Genomic DNA, 21275 nt, shown 5'->3' on the forward strand with positions numbered 1-21275 from the left:
ACTAGTTGGTAACAAATTAGGCTAGTGCTATTCAAAGATAAAATGGTCATCTAGAGTCTATAGTCACTATATGTTATGAATAACAGCCCTCTGGATGCTTAATTGTGCTGAACACAAACTACATGCAACTCATGTTTCCTGTGTCCTCTCTTCTTCCAGAGATGGGAACAGTATGGAGGTGCAGGTTGACATTGAATCCAAACCTGGCAAACTACGGCATCACAGCGGCAGCAGCAGCATTGATGACGGCAGCCACGTTGGTCGCTGCGGCTGGACCTGTCCCTCTAATGGCTGCACCTCTGCAGAGGGCAAAGGAACCTCCACTAAGTGGGCCAAAGAGGCCTCCTGCTCCTCCTCCTCCAGCTCGGGGGGCAAGAAGAGCAAAGGCAAGCTGCGGAAGAAAGGGGGAGGAGGCACAAAGATCAATGAGACACGGGAGGACATGGATGCTCAGCTGCTGGAGCAGCGCAGCACCAACTCCTCAGAGTTCGACTCTCCTTCGCTGAGCGGCAGCCTGCCATCAGTGGCCGACTCCCACTCCAGCCACTTCTCTGAGTTCAGCTGCTCCGACCTGGAGAGCATGAAGACCTCGTGTAGCCACGGCTCCAGCGGTGGCGACTACCACACGCGCTTTGCCACAGTCAGCCCCCTGCCTGAAGTGGAGAACGACCGCCTGGAGACCTGCCCCACTTCTTCATCCTCCTCCCAGGGACAGAGTGCTGTGGCCACCCCCAACTCCCCCACCTCCACCACGTCCTCCCTGGGTCACAGCACAGAGCTCCCCCCTCTCTGCTTCATAGCAGAGGAGAATGTCAACCTGGTGTGCCCCACTGAGCCGGACTCTCACAGCAACACCGGAGAGATGTTGAAGGAAACCAACAACAACAACACCCAGCATCATCAACCACAACAGCCAGCCCAGACGCAGCATCAGCCCAAGAACTCCTGTATACAGACTGATATTTAAAATCTCAATACCATAAGTGCTGCACACACATTGTTTCAACATCCTTTTCCTCCACTAACATAACAATCCTAGCTTAAAGTTTAACCTGCATTTTCTGTTATTCCCTTGTAAAGGGGACATGTTACTTTTGGATTGGACATCCTCTGTTGAAAAGCAGCCACTGAGTGAAGTATTAAAAAAGGCTTCTGCAGTGCAGCCGCGTGAGAAATTTTAAGGTTATGAATGCTGATGTTTCTCCCTGTGCTGACACATTTTTGTCACTCGCTGGCCACCTGTAACAGAAGGCAACCCACTGACTCGGGTGTGTCAGATTTATCTGTGTAGACTAAAGTAAAACCACTGTGCCAGTTTTGCTAGTATTTGATTTTGGCCGTACTGTCTGGATGCAACACAATAAGAGAAGTTAACCAAGCAGGGACAAGGCAATACAACTTATTTTTATTTTCCCCAACACATATTAGTTAACAGAGGGAACCTGGGAGTTCTCATCTGTATTTATTATTAGACTGGTTGTTTTTTGTCATGGATCTGTGTTTGAAATTAAATTGTAGAAGACCAAGGCCTGGGCTCAATGTCCTGAATCATTTTAGCTCTAAAGCTGACTTAAAAACAACTGAGATTGTTTTTAAATGGATGCACACACAGCTATTGTCCCATTGTGGGCGATGGTGCTTTATGGTTTTTTAGCAGCTCGCTAAGAAACGATTTGAGACCTGTAGCCTAATTCAGTGCATGTTCTAGCACTAAGGTGACTCAGGAAGCCTGGGCCTCATCTTGCTCTGTGGAAAGTTTGTAATGATATATGTTGAGGGTGTGGGTGGGGGCTATTTCTTGATTTGACAAAAGGTCTCTGGAAGGCCGTAGATGTTGAGATAATGCTTAAAGTCATTATAATAACATTAACCAATGGGTTGGTCAATTCTGTGAAATTGTACAAAGAAACTTTTTGTCCTGTTGAAAGGTGATTTATTCAGGCTGATGGTTTCGCCTCACTGAGTAAGAGAGAGCTTTGATATCTTTCTTTGTTAACTCATGGTGCCTTCAAGAAGCTGTTTGTGTTCCGTTTATCTCCACCGTGTCTTCTAGATTCCAATCAACAACCACAACAACTCATTGCAGAATGTCTGACTGTGTAGGAGGGATGCTCCTATGATAGATCTGGTAAATGAAGACTTTTCAATTGCCTACCAAAGACAGCACTCAGGCTCTTGTTAAATCTTAAACCTTTGACTTGTCAGCTGTAGATGCAGTATTGTGCATCCTTTTGAAACCACAGGGATGAATGATATGATCCGAAATTATACAGACACACAGACTGCTGTTTTTGTACATGCTTCACAAATGCTACGCAAATAACCAGGGCTGTACAACGGCCCGAGGCACCTGCACTGTTACCTGTATTTCCTATGACATTGATGTTTTGCAATGCACAAAGGTTAATGGGGATGCAGAGGTTGGTTAATGGTTACCTTCCTTATTGATTTGTCCTGTGAGTTCCTGTTTGTGTTGCCAATCAGTGCTGCTGAGCAGACTTGAAGTTAAGTTCTTCTTTATTTCAGAGTGTTTGCTTAAGCCTGTGTTTACCGCTCCGTGGTCTGCTTTACTGGGGGCCACCGAGTCAGCTCAGGTGAACCTCAACCATTGAGTGGTATCCTGACCCAGGTCTGTTACAGAATGAACTCTTTGGTTCGGTGGATTCGGCTTCTGCTGCACTCCTTCCCTGCATTACAGAAAAGCAGTTTTGTTCTTCCCCCTTAGTTCGGTTTCTCATTCTTCACCCAAATTCCAGTTTCTCAATCCTAAATTGAACACTAGTGCCAGATATAATTTGTAATTTGTGCAGAATTGCATAAGGTATTTGTATATTTGTTTGGTAATTTGCTTTACTATATGCGTGTAAATGCATATCAAAAAAATAAAAACAACTATATATGAAATGTTTACGGTTTCCAAATTTTTAAGTTAACAAAAGTACTGTAAATACACAAAGTGGACCTATTATGATCATTTAAAACTTCATATTTTTACTATTAGACTCTGTTAAGAGAAGTTTTGCATTATTCACTGTTCAAAATGAATAAATGGCCTGTATTTGTATAGCGCTTTACTAGTCCCTAAGGACCCCAAAGCGCTTTACACAACCAGTCATCCACCCATTCACACACCCATTCACACACTGGCAATGGCAAGCTACATTGTAGCCACAGCCACCCAATAATCCTTAGCTGTTATATTGGGCCTTGCTATGGCAAACACCATTATTACAACGTATGTAAGACACAAAAACATCATGTCACTCCATCTTTAGTGTCTCTTCTGAAACTTTCCGTTACTTGTTATGAGCTAAAGAAGGAAAAAAACCATGTTTCCCAGTTTATTGAATAGCCCTCTGTGAATAGAATACACAATTTTTACAAATCTACTGACACAATGTTAAAAGCCACTGTTAAGAGAAGCTGTGGAAAATGCAGAATTATTCCCTCCTTCCCCCAAATTTACATCCTTATGCTAAATTTTACATTCATGTAGATTTAATGAAACATGAGAAAACAAAAAGTTTGGATTCAGGCAGTCTTTAGATTCACAATACAGAAAGATTGATATTTATTACTTATAACATGGACAGAATGACTTTAAATAGCAAATAAATTACACATTTAAAACAGTTCTGAGTTTGGAGCCAAGCGAATATATGTGTGTGATAAATCCAAGTCATTAAAGAAATTTATTAAAGCTACAGAATGATATAAATAGACTTTTTCTTTACGAGTACCGATATGCTCACCACACTAAGTCGACCCCTAGACTGAAATCCAAGGCACACATCTTATAAAGATGCTGCTTCTCTCCAGTGTGCTGCCATCTGCTGTGAAGCTGATGGTGCAGGTAAACAGGCTCAACGGCACAATGTCATTTCACATGGTGAAGACAGAGACTTGCCTTTATGAATGGAATCAATACAGGAACACAGAGCTACAAATTTGCATAGATGACTTAAAGGAGAGCAAGAATTTTTTTTTGCTACAACATTGTAAGTTCTGTTACACTCATATGAACAGCAGTGAGACATGCAGGTCTCTTTCACCCATTAAGATAACACCATACATGTGGTCATATTAAAATAGTTACTTAAGATGCAGCAAAGACGCACTTTTAAACTTGGAAGGAAATTAGCTTTTTGTTTGTTTATATTTAACATGCACTGAATAGTTTTTGGTATGTGACAGCTGGTCTTTTATAAAATGATTTCAGAAAGCGACTGGGCTCAAAGAGCAGATCAGCTCGATGAAGCCTGTCCTAAGCAAAAGCTACTGCCTGGAGTGAGGAAACACCTGCCTGCTGTGTTACACAACAGCACATTGGACCTCGTTTATTAATACACTACGGTGAAAGGTCCACTGAGTCCCACTGTTGTACAATGCAAATGGTGCATGGTGTGTACAAAAGTAAAACTGCATAGCAAAATGTTCTGGAGAGAAAAATAGATTTTTTTTTTTTTATATCGTCACAGACATTACAGACCAGTAGAGTGAATCAACTCGGTTCCATTGTATTGCTCATTCTGCAGCTTCCTGCCTTTGTGTACTCAGTTCTTGTGCAGTGTTTTGCATAGATCCAAGAGCAGTGGTGGAGCAGCTCATGCAGAGAGGGGAGGGTCAGATATATTTGTTGGCCAGGTTCTGAACATCGTTCTTAGTGAACTGTGTGCTCTGCACGGCTGAGAGATCCTCAAACAGCTGAGTCATGTGGTGACGCTCTTCCTTCTCCAGCAGCATTAGTACAACCTGCAAACAGTGCGTCAGCATTTATCACCACACAGACCGCTTGATTGCAAAATCTTACAAACAAACTTTAGCTTTTCAGACCATATTTGCATGCTAATCTTACCGAGAACCTGTCAGCAGTGTGCAGATGGTTGAGGTGTTGGTAGACCAGATAAGGGTCTTTCTCCAGTAGGTGTGAGTGCAGGGCCTGCATGATGAAGCTGATGGTGTGTCCATCAAGCTGGGTGCTCAGGAACTGGGGAAGCATCTCTGGGGCCGTTGAGGCCAGTAGTTCCGCGCAGGCCACTGTGTTTCCAGAGCTACGAGCCGCATTCAGGGATTGGCCGAATTCATAGGCGCTGGCCGGCTGGAGGTTGATGCTGATGTCTTCTCCTTTGCAGCTGTTTTTGGAGTTAGGGACAGCGGTCACATTCTCGTCATCCTCAACCTGAGGAGGGAGACGGACATGGGTGAAACATTTAAACAGGAAAGACAAAAATGGAAAGCCGGTCTCTGTCAGTGAGTCACAATCTGGGAAATCTGCACCACCTATTGCCTTAATTAGGAATAATTTGTCTGGGATGCAGTGATTGGATCTATAAGCTTCCATCTTTACCTACTGGTGTGCTGAACCTGAAGAAAAGGAAAACAAGAGCTTCATAACAATCTGTAGCCTTTTAAACTTGGAGCACAGCCACTTTTCACTCTGGTGTTCCCCTGAAACTGAGACTGAGTTTTGAGACCCAGATAAGCAGCATAAGATGCATGGATACAATTTTACACTTTAGCTTTCTCCGTGTTCTCTTTTGTCTTTTAACAATAAACTGAAAATGGTACATCTAGCCCCACTCAAGCTTTAATTTGGTGCTTTTATTCTTCATTAGATCATTAATAGTAAATGAGGATGGAGCACAAAGACGAACGGTACACAACAGCTGGGAGCGCTGCACTTTATGATCTGTGCTAGGCTAGAATAAAACCAGAGCTGATCAGATTTCACACGGTATCCCAGCAGGTGTCAGGAGTAATCAGCTAAAAACACACAACTATTCAAAGGACACTTGTTGACCATAAGTCATGATTCTTCAGTCCCCATCATTATAATGCCTCTTCTTCCTAACCACACGTGTAGACTCTCTAAAGTCAAAAGTGGATATGTCTGTTGGATGCAATAAGGGGAAAATATTTATTTTCAATGAAAGTGAATAAACTGTACTCACCTCTGTGATGGGGACTGTCTTCCTGGGTTTGTTTGGTGAAGTGCTGGCCAGACTCTGTCTGAGCAGCTTGGTGACCTCCTCCAGCTCCTTCTCAGCCTCCTGCACGTTGGGATCTTGCTGCAGCACTTCCTGCAGGTCCGAGCTGCAAGCCAGGTAGTCCTGATGGAGGGAGACACCGAAAACATACAAAGAGAGCTTTATGTATGAAATATGTGAAAGGGATATTTTACTCCTTAGCCACCCAATAAAAAGAAATCACTCCCTTATGGCATTAGCCATTAAAGTCCAGCTCTATTCACCTTGAGACCTTTATTAGCCATGGCTCGTCTGTAGAAGGCCTTCTTATTGGTTGGCTCCAGTTTCAGTGCTGCATCACAGTCCTGCTTGGCCTCAGCGAACCTCTCCAGCTTCAAGTAGCACAGAGCTCTATAAACACACACACGTCAATTGTGATTTTTATTTTTGTCACTGGCACCTAATCACATTTGACACGTGACTCAGAAGTATCATGAATTTGTGACTCACTGCAAATCAGGTTTTATAATAACAGCTGAAGCCATGCCATCAGCATTAACAGAACAGAACATTTTCCTATGATGATGAGATTTACGATTTACACCTCAGAGATGTGCTTCTGGAGCCCCTTTTCTAAATGAATCTTCATGTTTTTAATTTTTTCAAATGGCTCTCAGCAGCTGTGCACCAATGGCGTATGGATGTTTGCTCTGGTGTGGCTGTACATACAATCTGTTCTCACAGCAGGGCTCCACATGCACATGCAAACACCAACACACAATAGGAAAACATTCACGTCATCAGTTTCTTCTGTGACCTGATCAACACCATCTATGTACTATTGTGTTGTGCACCAATTTACCACCAATACTCACTAATTTGGCAGCAGTGACAGGTGGCACGACTGGATAGGATTAAAAACAGAGCTGAAAGCACGGCTGACAAATGACAGCTGGCCGTCGTTAATCGGCCTTTTTTAAATTCAGTTGAACAAATTTTGGGGATTTTCAGGCTGTTTTCCCACATCAAAGTGAACCAGTGGCAGAAGATGTGATGAACAGAGGGGAAACGAGACCGCAGGAACATGTCTGTTCATATTAAGGTGAGAATTAAATGACTAACCTGTTGGTGTAGATAGTGCATTCCTCTGACTTTAGCTTAAGGCATTCTGTGTACTTTCCCAGAGCATCCTGGTATTGGCTCTTCTTCACAAAATCGTTCCCTTCTTGTTTCAAAGCTGAAAAACGGACTTCGGCTTTCCTCTCTAGAAAACAAAACAAAGTGGTGATTACTAAACATCGCTTACTCACACAGACACGAGGTCCATTCTCCTCCATTTTGACTTCATATATCCACACTGACACTTGCAATACATTTTAACTGACCTCGCTTTTATAAGCCTGTGCTACACAGCTGGAGGGTTTAAGCACTTGAAATTAATGCTGTGCTAGCTGGACATGAGCCACGAGAGTTAAGTCAGCAATCAGTCCCGGTGTGGACCGAGGGCTAATCAATCTGCTGCAGAGTGTCTGCAGAGCGTCTTCAGGGAGGTAAAATTATGCCAGCAGTGCTATTCTTTCATTAGAGTCTAAAAATAGCATAGGTAGAAAAGCCCTGGGAGCAGAGAAACTGCATGGTCAGAGGTGACACGTCCACTTATATAAAAAATAGGCCTTTCAAATTTTCCTCCAGTCACAACAGGAAGACTTTTGTTCCTCCATCGCTGTATCAAGCAGAAGAATGGTTCAAAAACCGAACAAAGGTAGCTATAATGTCAGAAGAAAGAGCTGCTCGAGAAAATGTTTGTTAATGCTGGATGTAGTCAACATTAGATTTTATTCAGTCATCATAACCGCTGTATGTATAAATGTCCCAGCTACTCTCCTCATTGTCCCAGCTCAGCGATCAACACTTCTGACCCTGACTAACTCTGTGTTTCTGGGGACAAACATTAATTAAGCATCATGACTCTAAAAACAACAGACCTGCATCCCTAGCAGCCTTCTCTGCTCGAGCTTGGAGGACCTCAGCGCTGGGTGGCTCCTCTCTGCGGTGCTGCTGAGCCGACAGAGGCACCAGAGGGATCTCGGGAAGTTTCTCTCTCCACTCTGGCCCGTCTTGCTCGATGAGCAGCCGGGTGATCCTAGAGGAGGACGTGATTCAGTCATTGTTACAGCACACAGATGAGAGACATTGATAAGGCTTACATAGCGTGTTAAAGATGCATCTAATCCACCCTGTTCCACAGTTTAGGGAGTTTATGTCTTATTGTGTAACTTTGTAGATAAATGTGGGGATGAATGATATCTTTGACCCTCTGGTACTCCTGAACACAAACCAGCCAGGTGAGTATTGCGTAACAGAGAAGGGACACACAGTCTGAGAGACATGATTAGCCTCTAGCCGGAGCTACTTTTGACCAGCTAAATCTGTTAGTCTCTAATAAGCCTGTGTGTAATGGTTACCATGATTTGTTTTGATTTAGTCTTCTAAATATGCTATAATTCCATTTCTGGATTTCAATTATAGAACATTTTCAAATTTGGAAAATACAGCAGGTAGATAGAGTAAGAAAATCTCCATGTCTCATCTGTCTTTTTATTTCCTTTGCTGTAACAGCTAAAGATAGTCTGTGTCCACCTTGTTTAAAATAGATGAGAAATGCACTGCCATAGACATGGGTGCTGTAAAATTCAATACTTGCTTTTGAGATGCCAAATGTTAATGAGTCTGTTAGCTGAGGTGAGAGGTGGACATTATACCTGTTGACACTGTCGTGAGCTGCCTGCACGCTCACGTCTATCTGCAGCACAGTTTTGTAATCCACGTAGGCCTTTCGGTAACGCTCCAGGGACTCATAAGCCATGGCACGGCGGAGGAGGGGCTTGAGGGAGAATGGTTGCAGCTCCAGGGCTCTGATTGGAATAAATAGATGCAATGAGACAAGAGCAAAGGATCGAGTCTGGTGCCCCTGCTGTCGATGCTAGGGCAAAGGATGTGTCTGTACATGTTGTTTCTGAGGTAGTGAACAAGTCTAAAGGTGTGATTCAAGTTTTCTATAACCCCATCTTTCTGCAAACACATCAAGTATATTTAAAGGCTTTCATATGGGAGGCTCCCTTAAGTTAGCCCAGTCTGCTGCTTATAAACCACTTCTAAAGAGATTAATTACAATCCCTTACGACACACCCAAGTGCAAATCCCCTCCCACTCATAAATGATCTGAGATCCTCTGCTGAGACTGGTATATGATGACGCTGTCTGCAGAAATTTGTAGCAGTTTGATCTTTAAGATGAAGCACAAGGACAAGCGTACATTTGCCTTCCACAGCTTTTCACATATCTTGCTGAACACTGGTAGAGTTTTATCAGTTCTCTCACCTTGTGCAATCTTGTATGCAGTCTTGACTGTTGCCATCTTTCAGGTAGCAAGCTGCTCTGTTGGAATATAGAATACAGAGATCTTCTGGACTATCAATCCCTGCATAGAAAATAGAGACCAATATCAGAAATGTAATACACAGCTTGGAAACAGCACGCATAGTTCTGCAGTTATCTTGGGGGTGGAATACAGAATATCTGCAAAGACATCATGAACTCAAAGTTTGAATCGTGTACTTATTGTCTAAAACAGACTGTTTAATGTGCTCTCTGAGCAGCTATAGAAGCGCTGTAGAACGTACAGAGCTCCTGTCATGATGAAATAAAGAAACTTCAGTTATTGGAAGATACTGAGCTATCATTTCTTTTCTTTCAGATTTATGAATACAAAGTGACAGACACGCATACACACACATGTTAAATGTTTTACTAGCTTTTATCTGCAGGTTAAAAGCTAGTATATGTGTAATATGTGTAATATATATATATATATATATATATATATATATATATATATATATATATGGGTCAAAATGGGAGATGCCCCCAAGGGTGGTGGAGAATGACCGAGCTAAGATCCTGTGGGACTTCCAGATACAGACGGACAAAATGGTGGTGGCTAACCAACCGGACATAGTGGTGGTAGACAAACAGAAGAAGACGGCCGTAGTGATCGATGTAGCGGTTCCGAATGACAGCAATATCAGGAAGAAGGAACACGAGAAACTGGAGAAATACCAAGGGCTCAGAGAAGAGCTCGAGAGGATGTGGAGGGTGAAGGTAATGGTGGTCCCCGTGGTAATCGGAGCACTAGGTGCGGTGACTCCCAAGCTAGGCGAGTGGCTCCAGCAGATCCCGGGAATAACATCGGAGATCTCTGTCCAGAAGAGCGCAGTCCTGGGAACAGCTAAGATACTGCGCAGGACCCTCAAGCTCCCAGGCCTCTGGTAGAGGACCCGAGCTTGAAGGATAAACCGCCCGCAGGGGCGTGCTGGGTGTTTTATATATATATATATATATATATATATATATATATATATATATATATAGACATTTCCCTTTGAGATTTTGACAACTGACTCGTGCAAAGTCCGCACGCTGTTTCTCTCCACCTGCCTTAACTTAACAGTGTTTTCTTCACTATCACAGAGTTAAGCAAATCACACAGGTCTACGGTGCATGTTTCAAACACAGCAACATTATCCTGCTACACTAAACACATTCATGTCAGTGTGCTGCCTCATCAGATGAAAACAGATTATGGATGATGACACAGCGTGGCAGTGATGATGATGTCTTAGCAACTGAGAGCACTTAGCGAGGTTATTGTGACAGTAGATCATATAAACTACAGCAACTGTGTGCATACCACAACTACGAGGCCTGTCAAAGTATCTTGAATGTCTCGTTCAGTTTCATTTCTACTGAAAAGAGCCTTTTTCACAGATTGGAAAAAATTCTGCATGTGTAGATTAGGTCACATCTGTTGTGCTTCCCACAGTAATCCAGATAGATGATGCCCAGCGACTTTCACAGTCTTAACTGAGTATATTATGGCTGTCCACAGAAAGAGACACAAGGCCATATATTTAACGGAGAGTGAGCAGAGGTTTCTCTTCCTCCATCAACTGCTCGTCGTCTCACTCTCTGTGAGAATTATTGCTGCAGTCCTACAAATTCAATTTCACAGTGAGTGGTTAGAGGTCATGTGACTTGGACAGACCTGAGCTGAGAGGCTTAGCACCAGACTAAAACAGCAACACTGTCTGCGTACAGCCACAGTCCATCATCCCAGGGATAAGTCACTAAATATTAACATCGTAATGGATCTTACTAAAATTTTGAATACTGCAAATAAACTGTTCACACAAAAATGTGAAGTCTGAGACTGAGAATTTGAAATTGTTTATGAGGAATTATTTCCATAGGGAAAATGATTTGTATTGCTATCCTGTTTTCATGTGTAAGTCTCTGCAGTGTGTTAAAGTGACAAAAATAAAGACAAGCACTGACATTATAGCTACGACCCTATGACCTTTGATTTAAAGTTAAATGAAAGTATGACACCATAGAAAGCTGTTATTAAAATATGATGATGAATAAACAGCTGAGAAAACAGTCGATCAGTTCTGATTCATTTGTCAGCTCATAACACACTGATATGAGTAAAAATGTTATGATTAGTGACACGGTGGCACACAGGTAACTTCTAACCAGCAACCTCACTGTATAAAACTAATTAAATAGTTTTTTCTTAATATTCTAAAATATTACAAACACGATCAACAGTGAGTGCCCCTGAGGCTTACCTGAATCTGTATAGCCCTGAATGGCTTGTGAGTATTTCTCCAGTGCATCGGCAAACTGTCCATTTTTAAACAGCAGGTTTCCTTCGTTCTTTAGCCGGGCCAGGGGTGGGGGCAGGGCCCCACATGGGGCATCAAGGTTGACAGTTTCTCCAGCATTTCCTCCAACTGGAGTTGCCTTACCGCTGCCGCTCTGATCACCCTGAACCGAAGCTGTCGAGCCTCTCTTGCTTGATCCATTGGCTATCTTTTCCTGCGGGACTTTGTACTTGTCTGAGCTGCCTCTGTTCCTCCTGTGTTCATGGTGGGAGCTGTTGGACTCGGCGTGTGGACCCCCGTCCCCTCTGCCGTGGGGCTTTTTATGAGCGTTTCCCATGTCTCCCCTTTCGACAGGAGTAGCTGATCTCTCCTCCCCTCCCACGGGCTGGCTAGGTTGAACCAGACAAGCTGGAAGGGAGAGGGAGGGAGGGGAGAAGCAGAGGGAGAGAGACAGAGAAGGGGAAGTCACACCCACAGGAAAGAGTCAGCAGTTACATCATAGTGTGGGAGGAGAGGAGCACATGACACGGAGCCACTTCAAACAGGGAGTTCCAGGAAGTAGAGATACCAAACAGTGACTTATGAAAGGGCTGTGTGGGGGTAGGGCAGAAAACACATGCATGCACTGTTCCTTCACCCAGAGAGACAAGAGGGGAATTTCCTCTATCTATAGGACAGCAGACAGAAGGGGATGTGACTAAAGCACTACTATTACCGGCAATGTTGGAGCTTCCTAACATGCTCTGTATAAATCGTGACTGTATTAGAGGGCAAATCCTTCAACTTCTAAATCCAGCACAGCTATAAAGACACAAAAAACTTTCTGCTATAAAGTTAAAATTTAACACCTCATTCAAGTTACATAAATTAGAGTAGCAATAGATTTGAGTCCAGTTAAGTCAGTGGAATGACTTAACTTGTTACTTTTCATTAAATGAGAATATAGATAAAAATATATCTCCAGTAAGGGAAAAATCTCATCTGGGAAATGTGTACCACAGTCTACTGGTTTACCTCATTCACTTCCTGCTAGTCTTGCTAGTTAATATGAAATCAACAGTGAAATAAAAACATGTCAAATAAAGGATCAATGCACACTTTTAACAAAAATCTAAGTTTCCTCTGAACTCATAACTTACCTAAGCTTGACTATAACTGAAAAACGATTTCACTGCATGTTAAATAGAGAGTAAGCAACATTTAAATCAGTTGCGGTTTGATTGATTTTTGGATGCAAATGGGTTATCATAAATGGCCATTAGCGCCGTTATAGTCTCTATGTCTGTGTTTAAGGATATTGATTGTTTTTAGTAGTTCAAACAATCACCAGTTTTATGAGCTTTGTTGTCACTGTCAGTCTGGTTATCCGCCTCTTCTATCTCTTGGATGAGGATTTTTTTGCCCTTGCGTTGCTTCTCTTGTTGGCATTCCTCCATCTTCTTCTCAATTTGAGACAAAAGTTGCTAAAACACAAACAATTCATCCATTAGAACATCTCATGTTTTGTTTGTCACAACTATTCATATCACAATCTATGCTAGATTACTTAGTTGTAGTGACTGGTGTATGTATAACTACAAAAAGGAACATTTTCTTCCCATTTACACCTAAATTATACTCAAATAAATAGAAACAGAAGTTAAACAATGCAATTAAAGGGGACGGGTAAACACAGCACATCCTGAGCTGTTCCACTGATACAGATCTGTTAAAAAAGCCACATCATCCTCTATTTATGGTAATGACATAAATACATGAAAGACTTCCAGTGATAGACTCACTAAATCACTCAACTTTCACAAATACAGTGACACCTAGTGGATGAAAGGTAGACTGGCGCATGATGAACATGCCTCAGTACCATCACCTACAGTTGCAGGGGTGTTCTGTGGCTCTTCCCTGAGCACCGTCCTCAGGTCTTCAGTGGCCATGTGGAAGTTGCCCATATGATTATAAACAACAGCACGACGAAGCAGGGCTAACGGAAAGAAGTGCATTACAATATGTAGCACATACACTAATGCTGCTGTAGCTAAAGTATACCACATCATATAAAAACATCTAAAAGTGCAGGTGTATTTATTCTGGAAGCATTATTGTGTTAGAAATTATAGAAATAACATTAACACACCTTTCAGATTGCCCGGTTCTAGCTCGAGCACACTCAGGCAGTCTTTCAGGGCATTGTGCCAGTGCTCGAGCTTGATCTCTGCCTGGGCTCTGTTGTTGTATGCAGCCACAGTTGTTATAATGGAAAGGCTCCTGTAATGGAATAAACAATAAAGCAAACCTCTATTTACAGTGAGATTATTGCACAAACACTTACTACTACAGCTACAATGAAAGATGACCGTCTACTACTTACAATATATACCAAGCAAAATGATAAAAAGCCCTTTAAGAGGTGCTAAGTGCTTTCTGCAATGAATGAGTTGTTTAAAGAACCTGACCTGGAATAGTATGTGACCGCCTCCTCATAATCCTTTGCTCTAAAAGCTTCATTGCCTTTGTCCTTTTCACGATTTGCCAGGAAGAGCTTCTCCTGTTGTGACAGCACTGGATGGATCACAGGGGAAACCTTACATGTTACACAAAAATGCCAACACACCTGATGTACGTTGTATGCTTAATAATTACTGCAAAAGAACACTTTCTATCCACAATAGATTACATGAAGTGTCCACTTGAGTCTTGATTTTAGGATGTCCTGAGTTTATAATTGCAGGTGGATCAGTTTTGTCCACATCCTCCTCTATTTTCTCACATTCTTTTTCCACATCGAACCTGGAAAGAAGGTGTAAAATATACACTTAAAGGTCAAGTTTTTAAACTGTGGATCACTGTAATGGAAGCAGTTTAGCTTTAAAGCCCTTTTACAAAGTAAAAAGACTTGGGAAGCTTTTATGCACAGAGAATTCAGCTGCTGCAACAGTGGGGTCTTTCTTCTGAATATAATAGACAAATGTGGAGACAGCATGACTCACTTGTCCCATTCTCGGTAATCACGTGGTAGGGCGCATTTTGAGGGTTTCTTTCTTTCTTGTGGAACTGTTTTCTATCATGAGAAAAAACTCTGTTTGAATATTTGTCTTCTATACATATATGTAACTGGTTATGTACTGTATATGCCTTGATTTTTTTTACCTGGCTCAGAGGAACGAAGCAATTGAAACCTCTTACAGGTGGCATATTTTCTTTCACTAGATCATCAAATACTGACTGGTGTTTCAGGGTTGTTTCAGTCTTTTTGGTTTCTTCTTGCCATCTCTGAGCAAAGTATTTAGAGAAACAGCCATGTGAGAACAAAGTAAACAGGATTTATTTATTTTTTTAAAAGAAAGAAAAAAATGTGTACCATACTTTCAATTCATCCTCAATTTGGTTCCACTCATCTTTAGAGAGGCTGGCTGCTGTGGCTACAGGCATTTCCTTCCTAAGAGCTCGGCTCTTAGGGTCCAGTTTCTCCAGGTGACTCTCACAGAACTTGATCAGGTGAGGATAAATGCCCTCTTCGCCAGACCTTTAACCAAACAAAAAAGAAAAATAAGGAATAGCTTTTTTTGCAATATTTTTCATTCACATTTGCCAGCCTGTATTTTGTTATGACATGCACTATTATCCCTCTGCAACTGATGACAAGTGTTACGTAATCTATTTGCAATATAGCACATACATCTTACCATCTCAGTGGAGAGTGAGTGAAACTTGACATGATGATGAGTTTATAACCTTCATAAAGAAAAACCTCACCAACACTATAAAGGGACTGGACTGACTGATTGCTTTATTTTGAGCATGTAAATATAAATACGATTAAAAAAAGCAGCAAAAGTCCATTGAACACAGGTAAAGGAAGAAAAGGGACAGTGAGTTTCCTCCAACAACACTATATCGCTCAACAGACAGTTACCTCAGTGTTCTCAGGATCTTCTCGAGGTATCTCACATCTTTACATTTTTCAATGTAATCGTAGTCCAGGTGCTCCACAGGAACCTTGCCCCTGTAGTCCACAGTGGTGGAGTGACTCTGAAGGGATAAAACTGCGTCTTCACTCATTTCTGGAAAGAATTTACACAGTCAATGTGTCAAAAAGTGTTCCATAAAAGGGAGACATGGCAGTTCTGCATTATATTTGTATAACTTACCAGCTTTTTAGCTAGCTACCTTAACTTTACTGGTAATTTTAATAGTTCGTCAGAAACAGCTAGGTTCTATAATTAGGGATGTAACATTCGGGAAAGGCAGACTTATCTCTTAAGTGTCTCTTGAGTAATTAATGCAAGATCACATTAATGTTAATAATGTTAAGCAAAACTAGTTTACCTGCTCCCGTTTGGCTGAACGCTCATCGACAATGTGGTGTGTATTGCTATGGTAACCACACACGGACGGAAGGCCGGTAGCGCCGAGAGGAAGCACGTGACACAGCCAACAGAGGGCTCCAAATTTGAAAACGTGGCTGGTGAACATGAGAAAACAGGAACAACAGCGGGGGGACAGCTGAGGCCTGAGGAAACAACATCGCCTACAGAGGCCACGGCTTTTTGGAATAGCCCCGTTTTAACTTCAGGTAGGTATTTGTTAAATATTAAGCGCGTTTATTCCCGAAGAAGATTATTTTGTCGAGCTTAAGGTACAGGTGCGTGGAATTCACCGACATTACCTCGTACTGGTTCTAGTTTCAGGAGGCTAACAACGTTGTGTTAGTAAACGTGGATGGCAGACAAAAATGTCAGCCACATTTTTTTTCTTTAATTATAACTCGGTGTTTGACAGATGTTTTACGAGGCCCACAGTTTTTTTGTTTGTTTGTTTGTTTGTTTTTTAATGGCAATCATTTTTGCATGGCATTTCAGGCTTAACACAGGTGTAACTGATTAGTCATTCACTGTGCCATTCCGGGTCCCCTTCAGTCACATTAACAGGAGGCTATTTCAGCTTTGACGGAGCATCACTGCTTTTAATTCTGGAACCGGTTTTTATCCTGTCATGTCTTGTTAAAATGGCTGCTCTGACCCTCTGAACTAGCATAGAGGGTGAAATTACACTGTAAAATGCGCACGCACGAAACGTCGTCGGGTTTTTGTTTTGTTTTGCTTTTGGATGAATTTTACTAATATCAGTTTTGCGTGTGTTTACCAAATAATTTTGCCTTGTCATATTTCTTCAGACGGAATTAAGTGTGAAAATAACGAGGAGTAAAATGATGTTAAAGGTGGTGTATACTGTCAGTCGGGCTCTGTCGGTGTCTTTTGGCGGTTATGGAGCTCTTTAAAGCGGCATCAGAGAGGGCACGAGACGGGGGGATTTAAATCTGCAGCAGCACGCGCTCTCATAGCAACGCGGATGAAACAGCTGAGAAGGATCAGAGATAAATCAGCTGTCTGTTGCTTTCTGATATACAAACTGCTACTTTTATACACTGAAAACCACCGTAAGATTCGGGAGATAACTTTTATTTTACTGTAAGTCAGTCCAGCATGAGACGCCTTTTAAAAATATAGTTTTTAAAAGTATTTAAGCTAGCGTTGTATGTGTTTACGGTCTCTTTAAGTTCATATTTGCTGTGCTGAAGTAGTTCTGTTTATTATATTCTGTTTCACTCCAGGTGACTTGTAATCCCCTGGAGGCCAGGCTAAGGTTTGTTGGCGCACTCAGGAGGAAGATGCAGTGCACTCCTGAATCTAGTCTTTATCTTGATGGCTCTAAAGGGCAGCACTGCTACGATGACTGCTCTGACAGTGGATACTCAGGTTTTTTCCAGAGCCCACACAGCACCAGTGGAGCTGATTCATGTAGGTCTTTGTCTCCGGTGGAACTGGATGAAACGCCCAAAGAGAACCTCCGGGTTTCTGTCACGCCAAAGAAGATCCGAGAACAAGTCAGATTTTTGGGCAGAGACTGCAGGAAGGTTTCAGCTGTAAGCTGGTGTGAAACTCCTAAAATATGCAAAAGGAATACCTCGCTGCGACAGAGACTTCTACTGTGTAAACCCACTGTAGATGTCAAAAATGACAACACAAGATCACCGTGCACCAGAGGGATTGAATCCCCTGTCAGTGGGTCTGAACCCTATTTGAATACATCATTTGACTCTGTAGACACTGAGATGGGGGCATCAAGCACTTTAAAAGTGGACCAGGACCTGCCACTATCAGGCAGGAAGCGCCGTGTTCTGTTCACACAGGTGAGGACCTCAACTCTTGAAGATGGCAAGCACAACTGTTGTCACCTTCCCAGTTTTGAGAAAGAAGCCTCACTCACAGATCTAGACATGAGTGAACACATTTTTGCATCTGGTCAATGTAATGTCAAGACTCCAGGCTTCAACGAATTCCTGCCCATCTCTAAAGAAAACTCTCAGTCACCACTGGGCAGCATGACAGATAATCTATATAATGGCTCAAGTGTCTTGTGCACACCATCATCTGCACATACACCCAGCTATATCAGGTATGTGTTTTATTGACGAAGAAAATAAAACTTTAAAATATTTAAACACAGATTAACTCCTTTCTGACTTTTAAACAGGTCGTTGAGTGAGGACAGCGGTTTCAGCTCAGTGACTCTTGATAAATCGCAAGACTCCACAGTGGACCATGATGGCTCGTTCCAGGAGCTGCTGCTGTCTGCCTCCAAAGGAAACTCTGAAACTCCAAATCCAACAGAGGGAAGGCGCCGCTCCCGTTTGCAGCGTCAGCACAGGCTCTCTACGCTTAAAGAAGGTGGCTCTCAGTCTGAGGAAGACCCAATGGACAGAAAGCATCAACATCCTTATCAATGTTACAGCCATTCTAAAGAGGATGAGGTTTTTGCTGGGGATATCACCCCTCGCAGTGTCCTCTCTGTTAAATGTGGTAATGCCGTGAGCTCTGATCGCTTGGGCTCAGCAAAAAAAGATTATACCACCCCACAAAGAGTGACTAAAACCAAGGCACAAGACATGACCCCTTGTTCTACAGATTTTGGCAATCCAGATATCACACCACTCAGGATGACTCCAGTTAACCTCTCTCTGACTCCAGCGCTGCAGCTGGTTCAAGCTATGTGTCAGCACCATGCCCAGATGTTGGCTGGTCAAAGTCCAAGCCTGAAAGAGCAGCTGAAGTCTGCAGCAGCACTGACCAAGACCCCAAGCACTCTTCGGACCACTATGCCATTGGCAGGGCTGATTGGCAGGAAGATGGGCCTGGAGAAGGTGGACATACTCACAGAGCTGATGAAGAGGAACCTCAGGCACATCCTGGCTGTTATACTTTGCCAGATGGACTCTGAGAGTGTCTATAGGTGATGTTTCCAAATATACATTTTTATTCACACAATGTTTTACAGCGCATATCATCCATGCTTACTTGCCACAGGTTGCAGCTCCTTTCCCATTTGGTCACTGATTAATAAAATCATGACTACATTTTTAATGGAGTAAAGAATAATTCAGAGTCCTGTAGAATGATCGCAAGGTGATTGACGCTGAGCTGAAACATACATGTTGTTATAACAGTGTTTGTTGTATAAACGATGCAATTATTAGTAAAATCAGTGGAGTTTAGCTTGCATTACAAACTTGTGTTGTCTAAAAAGTTTAGTGAGCTGAAAATATTTCTCTCATACTTTGTTGTTTTTCACAGGTGCAGCTGTGTTTGCAAAAGCTGGAATCAAATTCTCCAGCAAGACAAGCTAGCTAGCACAATGAGAAGAAGCCACCTGAGTCAAGTGGAGGCTGCTCTTGAGGTAAGAGCCAGGCTATGGCTAAAGGTCTTATAAGCAGGGCTGCACATAAGTGGTCCGCAGGTGTGCATTTGCTGTCAAAATAAAAGACGTGCACCAGATAAGAAGTTGCAACGCGCGTTTGCGTACATAAGATTTTCTGGAGGAGGACACACATTTGTTTAGAACTCTTAAAAATGTTGAAGAAGCAAACTCCTTTAAGAAATTGCTTTGGTGTTCCTCCACCTCCAAAGAAATGTCAGGAGTCCGAACAGCAAAAGAAGCGCGTATTCTCGGAAAAGTGGTTGCAGGAGGTGAGCTGGCTTCAAACAAATGATGAACGCACAGAGATGTGGTGCAGAATATGCTGTGAAAATCCCACTCTAGCGGACAAAAACTGTGCCTTTTTATATGTATGCAAACGCCCATTTCAGCCTCTTATCTTATTCGCTTCCTATTTTGACAGCGAATGCGCACCTGCGGACCACTTACGTGCACCCCTGCTTATAAGAGTGTTTGTTCAGCTCTGTAGCATTTAGCTTTCTGTGTTTTCAGTTAAACACAACATCTCTGTTATCACAGTCTTTGCTCTGTGGTCATCAGTGCATACGTACATCAAAATGAGTCGGCGTTATCACAATCTCCATCACTGTCACTGAAATGACTCTGAACTTATTTGCTGTCGTCTTATAGCTTGGTGCTGCTGTCCATGTCGCTGATGCAGAGACCAGAGCCATGTTGCTTAAGCGATCAGCTCTGAAGACAGTTCAGGCCCAGTCTAGGACCTCCAGCTACTGCACTCCACAGTCAGGAAGCAGGGCTTTAACGCCACTGCAGCTCAGCGCCTTGCATTCAGACAGCAGCAGCAAACGGGATAAATTTCTGGAGGTAAGTTACAAATCCATTAAACTGCATTTTCTTGAACATGGTACAGTCATGCTTTGAGGCATTTCTCATCAAACATTTATCAAAGTTATTTTAATAACTTCTTTTTCCTCTCAGGTTGCTAAAACCCTCTTCAATGATGAGTGCCTCAAGCCTTGTCCGAGATGTCAGCATCCCGCAAGATGCCATTCAGGCAAAAGAGAGGGAGTGTGCAGCAGAGCTGACTGTGGATTCCAGTTTTGCATGTCATGCTTGTGTACTTCTCACGGCTCTAGAGAGTGCGGTAGTCACTCTGCAGGCCGTCGCAGAAAGGACATACTTCCCGGAAGCGCTCAAAGCAAGCGCAATGTTAAAAGACTATGAACAAATTATTCCTGCTTCATGAAGTCACTTTAATAATATCTATTTTTTGCAAGTTTATAGATGGCAATAAGCAGCGAGGAAACAGATGTGTAGTACGTGCGGTGTCTGTACTCTTCAATGTTTGTTTGTATTTCTTTACTTATCCCATCCTACCCCTTTCCTTTTTTGATATAGTTCTTACTTGTATATTTTTTTTTAAATTATGCACTGAAGGAGGTTTTACCAGCAGATAAAAGGATTTCATTTTACTGTTGTATTTTTCTATGCACTGACTGTACAGCATGTTGGGTTTTTTGTTTTGGAGCTATTGAGATTTTCAGCTTTTACAAACATGTTTTCTAGATCGGTTTTAAAATAAACTTGATATATAGTAAAACCTTTTTTTTTTTTCTTCTTTTCTTCCCCTACCCGTGTGCTGCGTCACATTTGTGAGGATTGTGTATGTCGCTGTAACATGTACAAATCAGTCTTTGGTGCCACCTAGTGGTTTGACACTTTCACTGCGAAAGGAGTTTTATTTTAAACCCCCCCCCCCCCCCCCCCCCCCCAAAAAAAAAAAAAATATATATATATATATATACACATACACACCTTAGATACTTAAAACTTTAAAGTAATCTCTGAATTA

General features: G+C 42.3%; 3 protein-coding genes across 5 annotated transcripts in view; 2 read left to right on the forward strand and 1 right to left on the reverse strand.

Moving 5' to 3' along the window:
- Positions 1-4419, forward strand: part of LOC146698036 (E3 ubiquitin-protein ligase RNF19A-like) — a 44022-nt gene extending 39603 nt beyond the window's left edge. Inside the window, exon 10 of the mRNA XM_085472978.1 lies at positions 160-4419. Within this exon, the coding sequence (XP_085329104.1) occupies positions 160-967 (808 nt within the window). The 3' untranslated portion in view covers positions 968-4419. The remainder of the gene's footprint in view (positions 1-159) is intronic.
- spag1b (sperm associated antigen 1b) lies at positions 3329-16181 on the reverse strand. Of its 2 annotated transcripts, none has more exons than XM_085472975.1 (19): positions 16016-16181; positions 15603-15718; positions 15053-15212; positions 14837-14959; positions 14677-14747; positions 14364-14476; positions 14143-14248; positions 13824-13954; positions 13564-13670; positions 13020-13155; positions 11657-12100; positions 9348-9447; positions 8729-8881; positions 7952-8109; positions 7089-7230; positions 6251-6377; positions 5952-6110; positions 4856-5179; positions 3329-4752 (listed from the first exon to the last, which is right to left on the reverse strand). In XM_085472975.1, exons 1-19 carry the CDS (start codon positions 16160-16162, stop codon positions 4624-4626), a joined length of 2946 nt encoding a protein of 981 aa, XP_085329101.1. In that variant the 5' UTR covers positions 16163-16181; the 3' UTR covers positions 3329-4623. The 2 variants fall into 2 exon arrangements, with proteins under 2 accessions (XP_085329101.1, XP_085329103.1); XM_085472977.1 differs by having other exon boundaries at positions 15603-15750; positions 16016-16077.
- On the forward strand, positions 16113-21017 carry fbxo43 (F-box protein 43). 2 transcript variants are annotated; one of them, XM_085472980.1, is made up of 6 exons: positions 16113-16262; positions 17301-18145; positions 18224-18979; positions 19321-19423; positions 20093-20287; positions 20402-21017. In XM_085472980.1, the coding sequence occupies exons 2-6, from the start codon at positions 17358-17360 to the stop codon at positions 20645-20647; spliced, it is 2088 nt and encodes a 695-aa protein (XP_085329106.1). In that variant the 5' UTR covers positions 16113-16262; positions 17301-17357; the 3' UTR covers positions 20648-21017. The 2 variants fall into 2 exon arrangements, with proteins under 2 accessions (XP_085329106.1, XP_085329105.1); XM_085472979.1 differs by lacking the exon at positions 16113-16262 and adding an exon at positions 16792-17157.
- The last annotated feature ends 258 nt before the right edge of the window (positions 21018-21275 follow it).

The sequence above is a fragment of the Copadichromis virginalis genome, linkage group LG11, assembly GCF_057382275.1.
Source record: "Copadichromis virginalis isolate Kocher_CV1m ecotype Utaka linkage group LG11, C_Virginalis_male_GT1.1, whole genome shotgun sequence".
NCBI lineage: Eukaryota > Metazoa > Chordata > Actinopteri > Cichliformes > Cichlidae > Copadichromis > Copadichromis virginalis.

What these genes read in the sequence shown, in the direction of transcription:
- fbxo43 (XM_085472980.1), top strand. Translation starts at nt 17,358, where the DNA reads ATGCAGTGCACTCCTGAATCTAGTCTTTATCTTGATGGCTCTAAAGGG. An exon ending in CATACACCCAGCTATATCAG is followed by an intron (nt 18,146 to 18,223) that starts GTATGTGTTTTA and finishes ACTTTTAAACAG; the next exon opens with GTCGTTGAGTGAGGACAGCG. An exon ending in GACTCTGAGAGTGTCTATAG is followed by an intron (nt 18,980 to 19,320) that starts GTGATGTTTCCA and finishes TGTTTTTCACAG; the next exon opens with GTGCAGCTGTGTTTGCAAAA.
- spag1b (XM_085472975.1), bottom strand. Translation starts at nt 16,162, where the DNA reads ATGTTCACCAGCCACGTTTTCAAATTTGGAGCCCTCTGTTGGCTGTGT. An exon ending in GATTACCGAGAATGGGACAA is followed by an intron (nt 14,477 to 14,676) that starts GTGAGTCATGCT and finishes CCTTCTTTCCAG; the next exon opens with GTTCGATGTGGAAAAAGAAT. An exon ending in TGCACTATCTACACCAACAG is followed by an intron (nt 6,378 to 7,088) that starts GTTAGTCATTTA and finishes GTGTGTTTATAG; the next exon opens with AGCTCTGTGCTACTTGAAGC.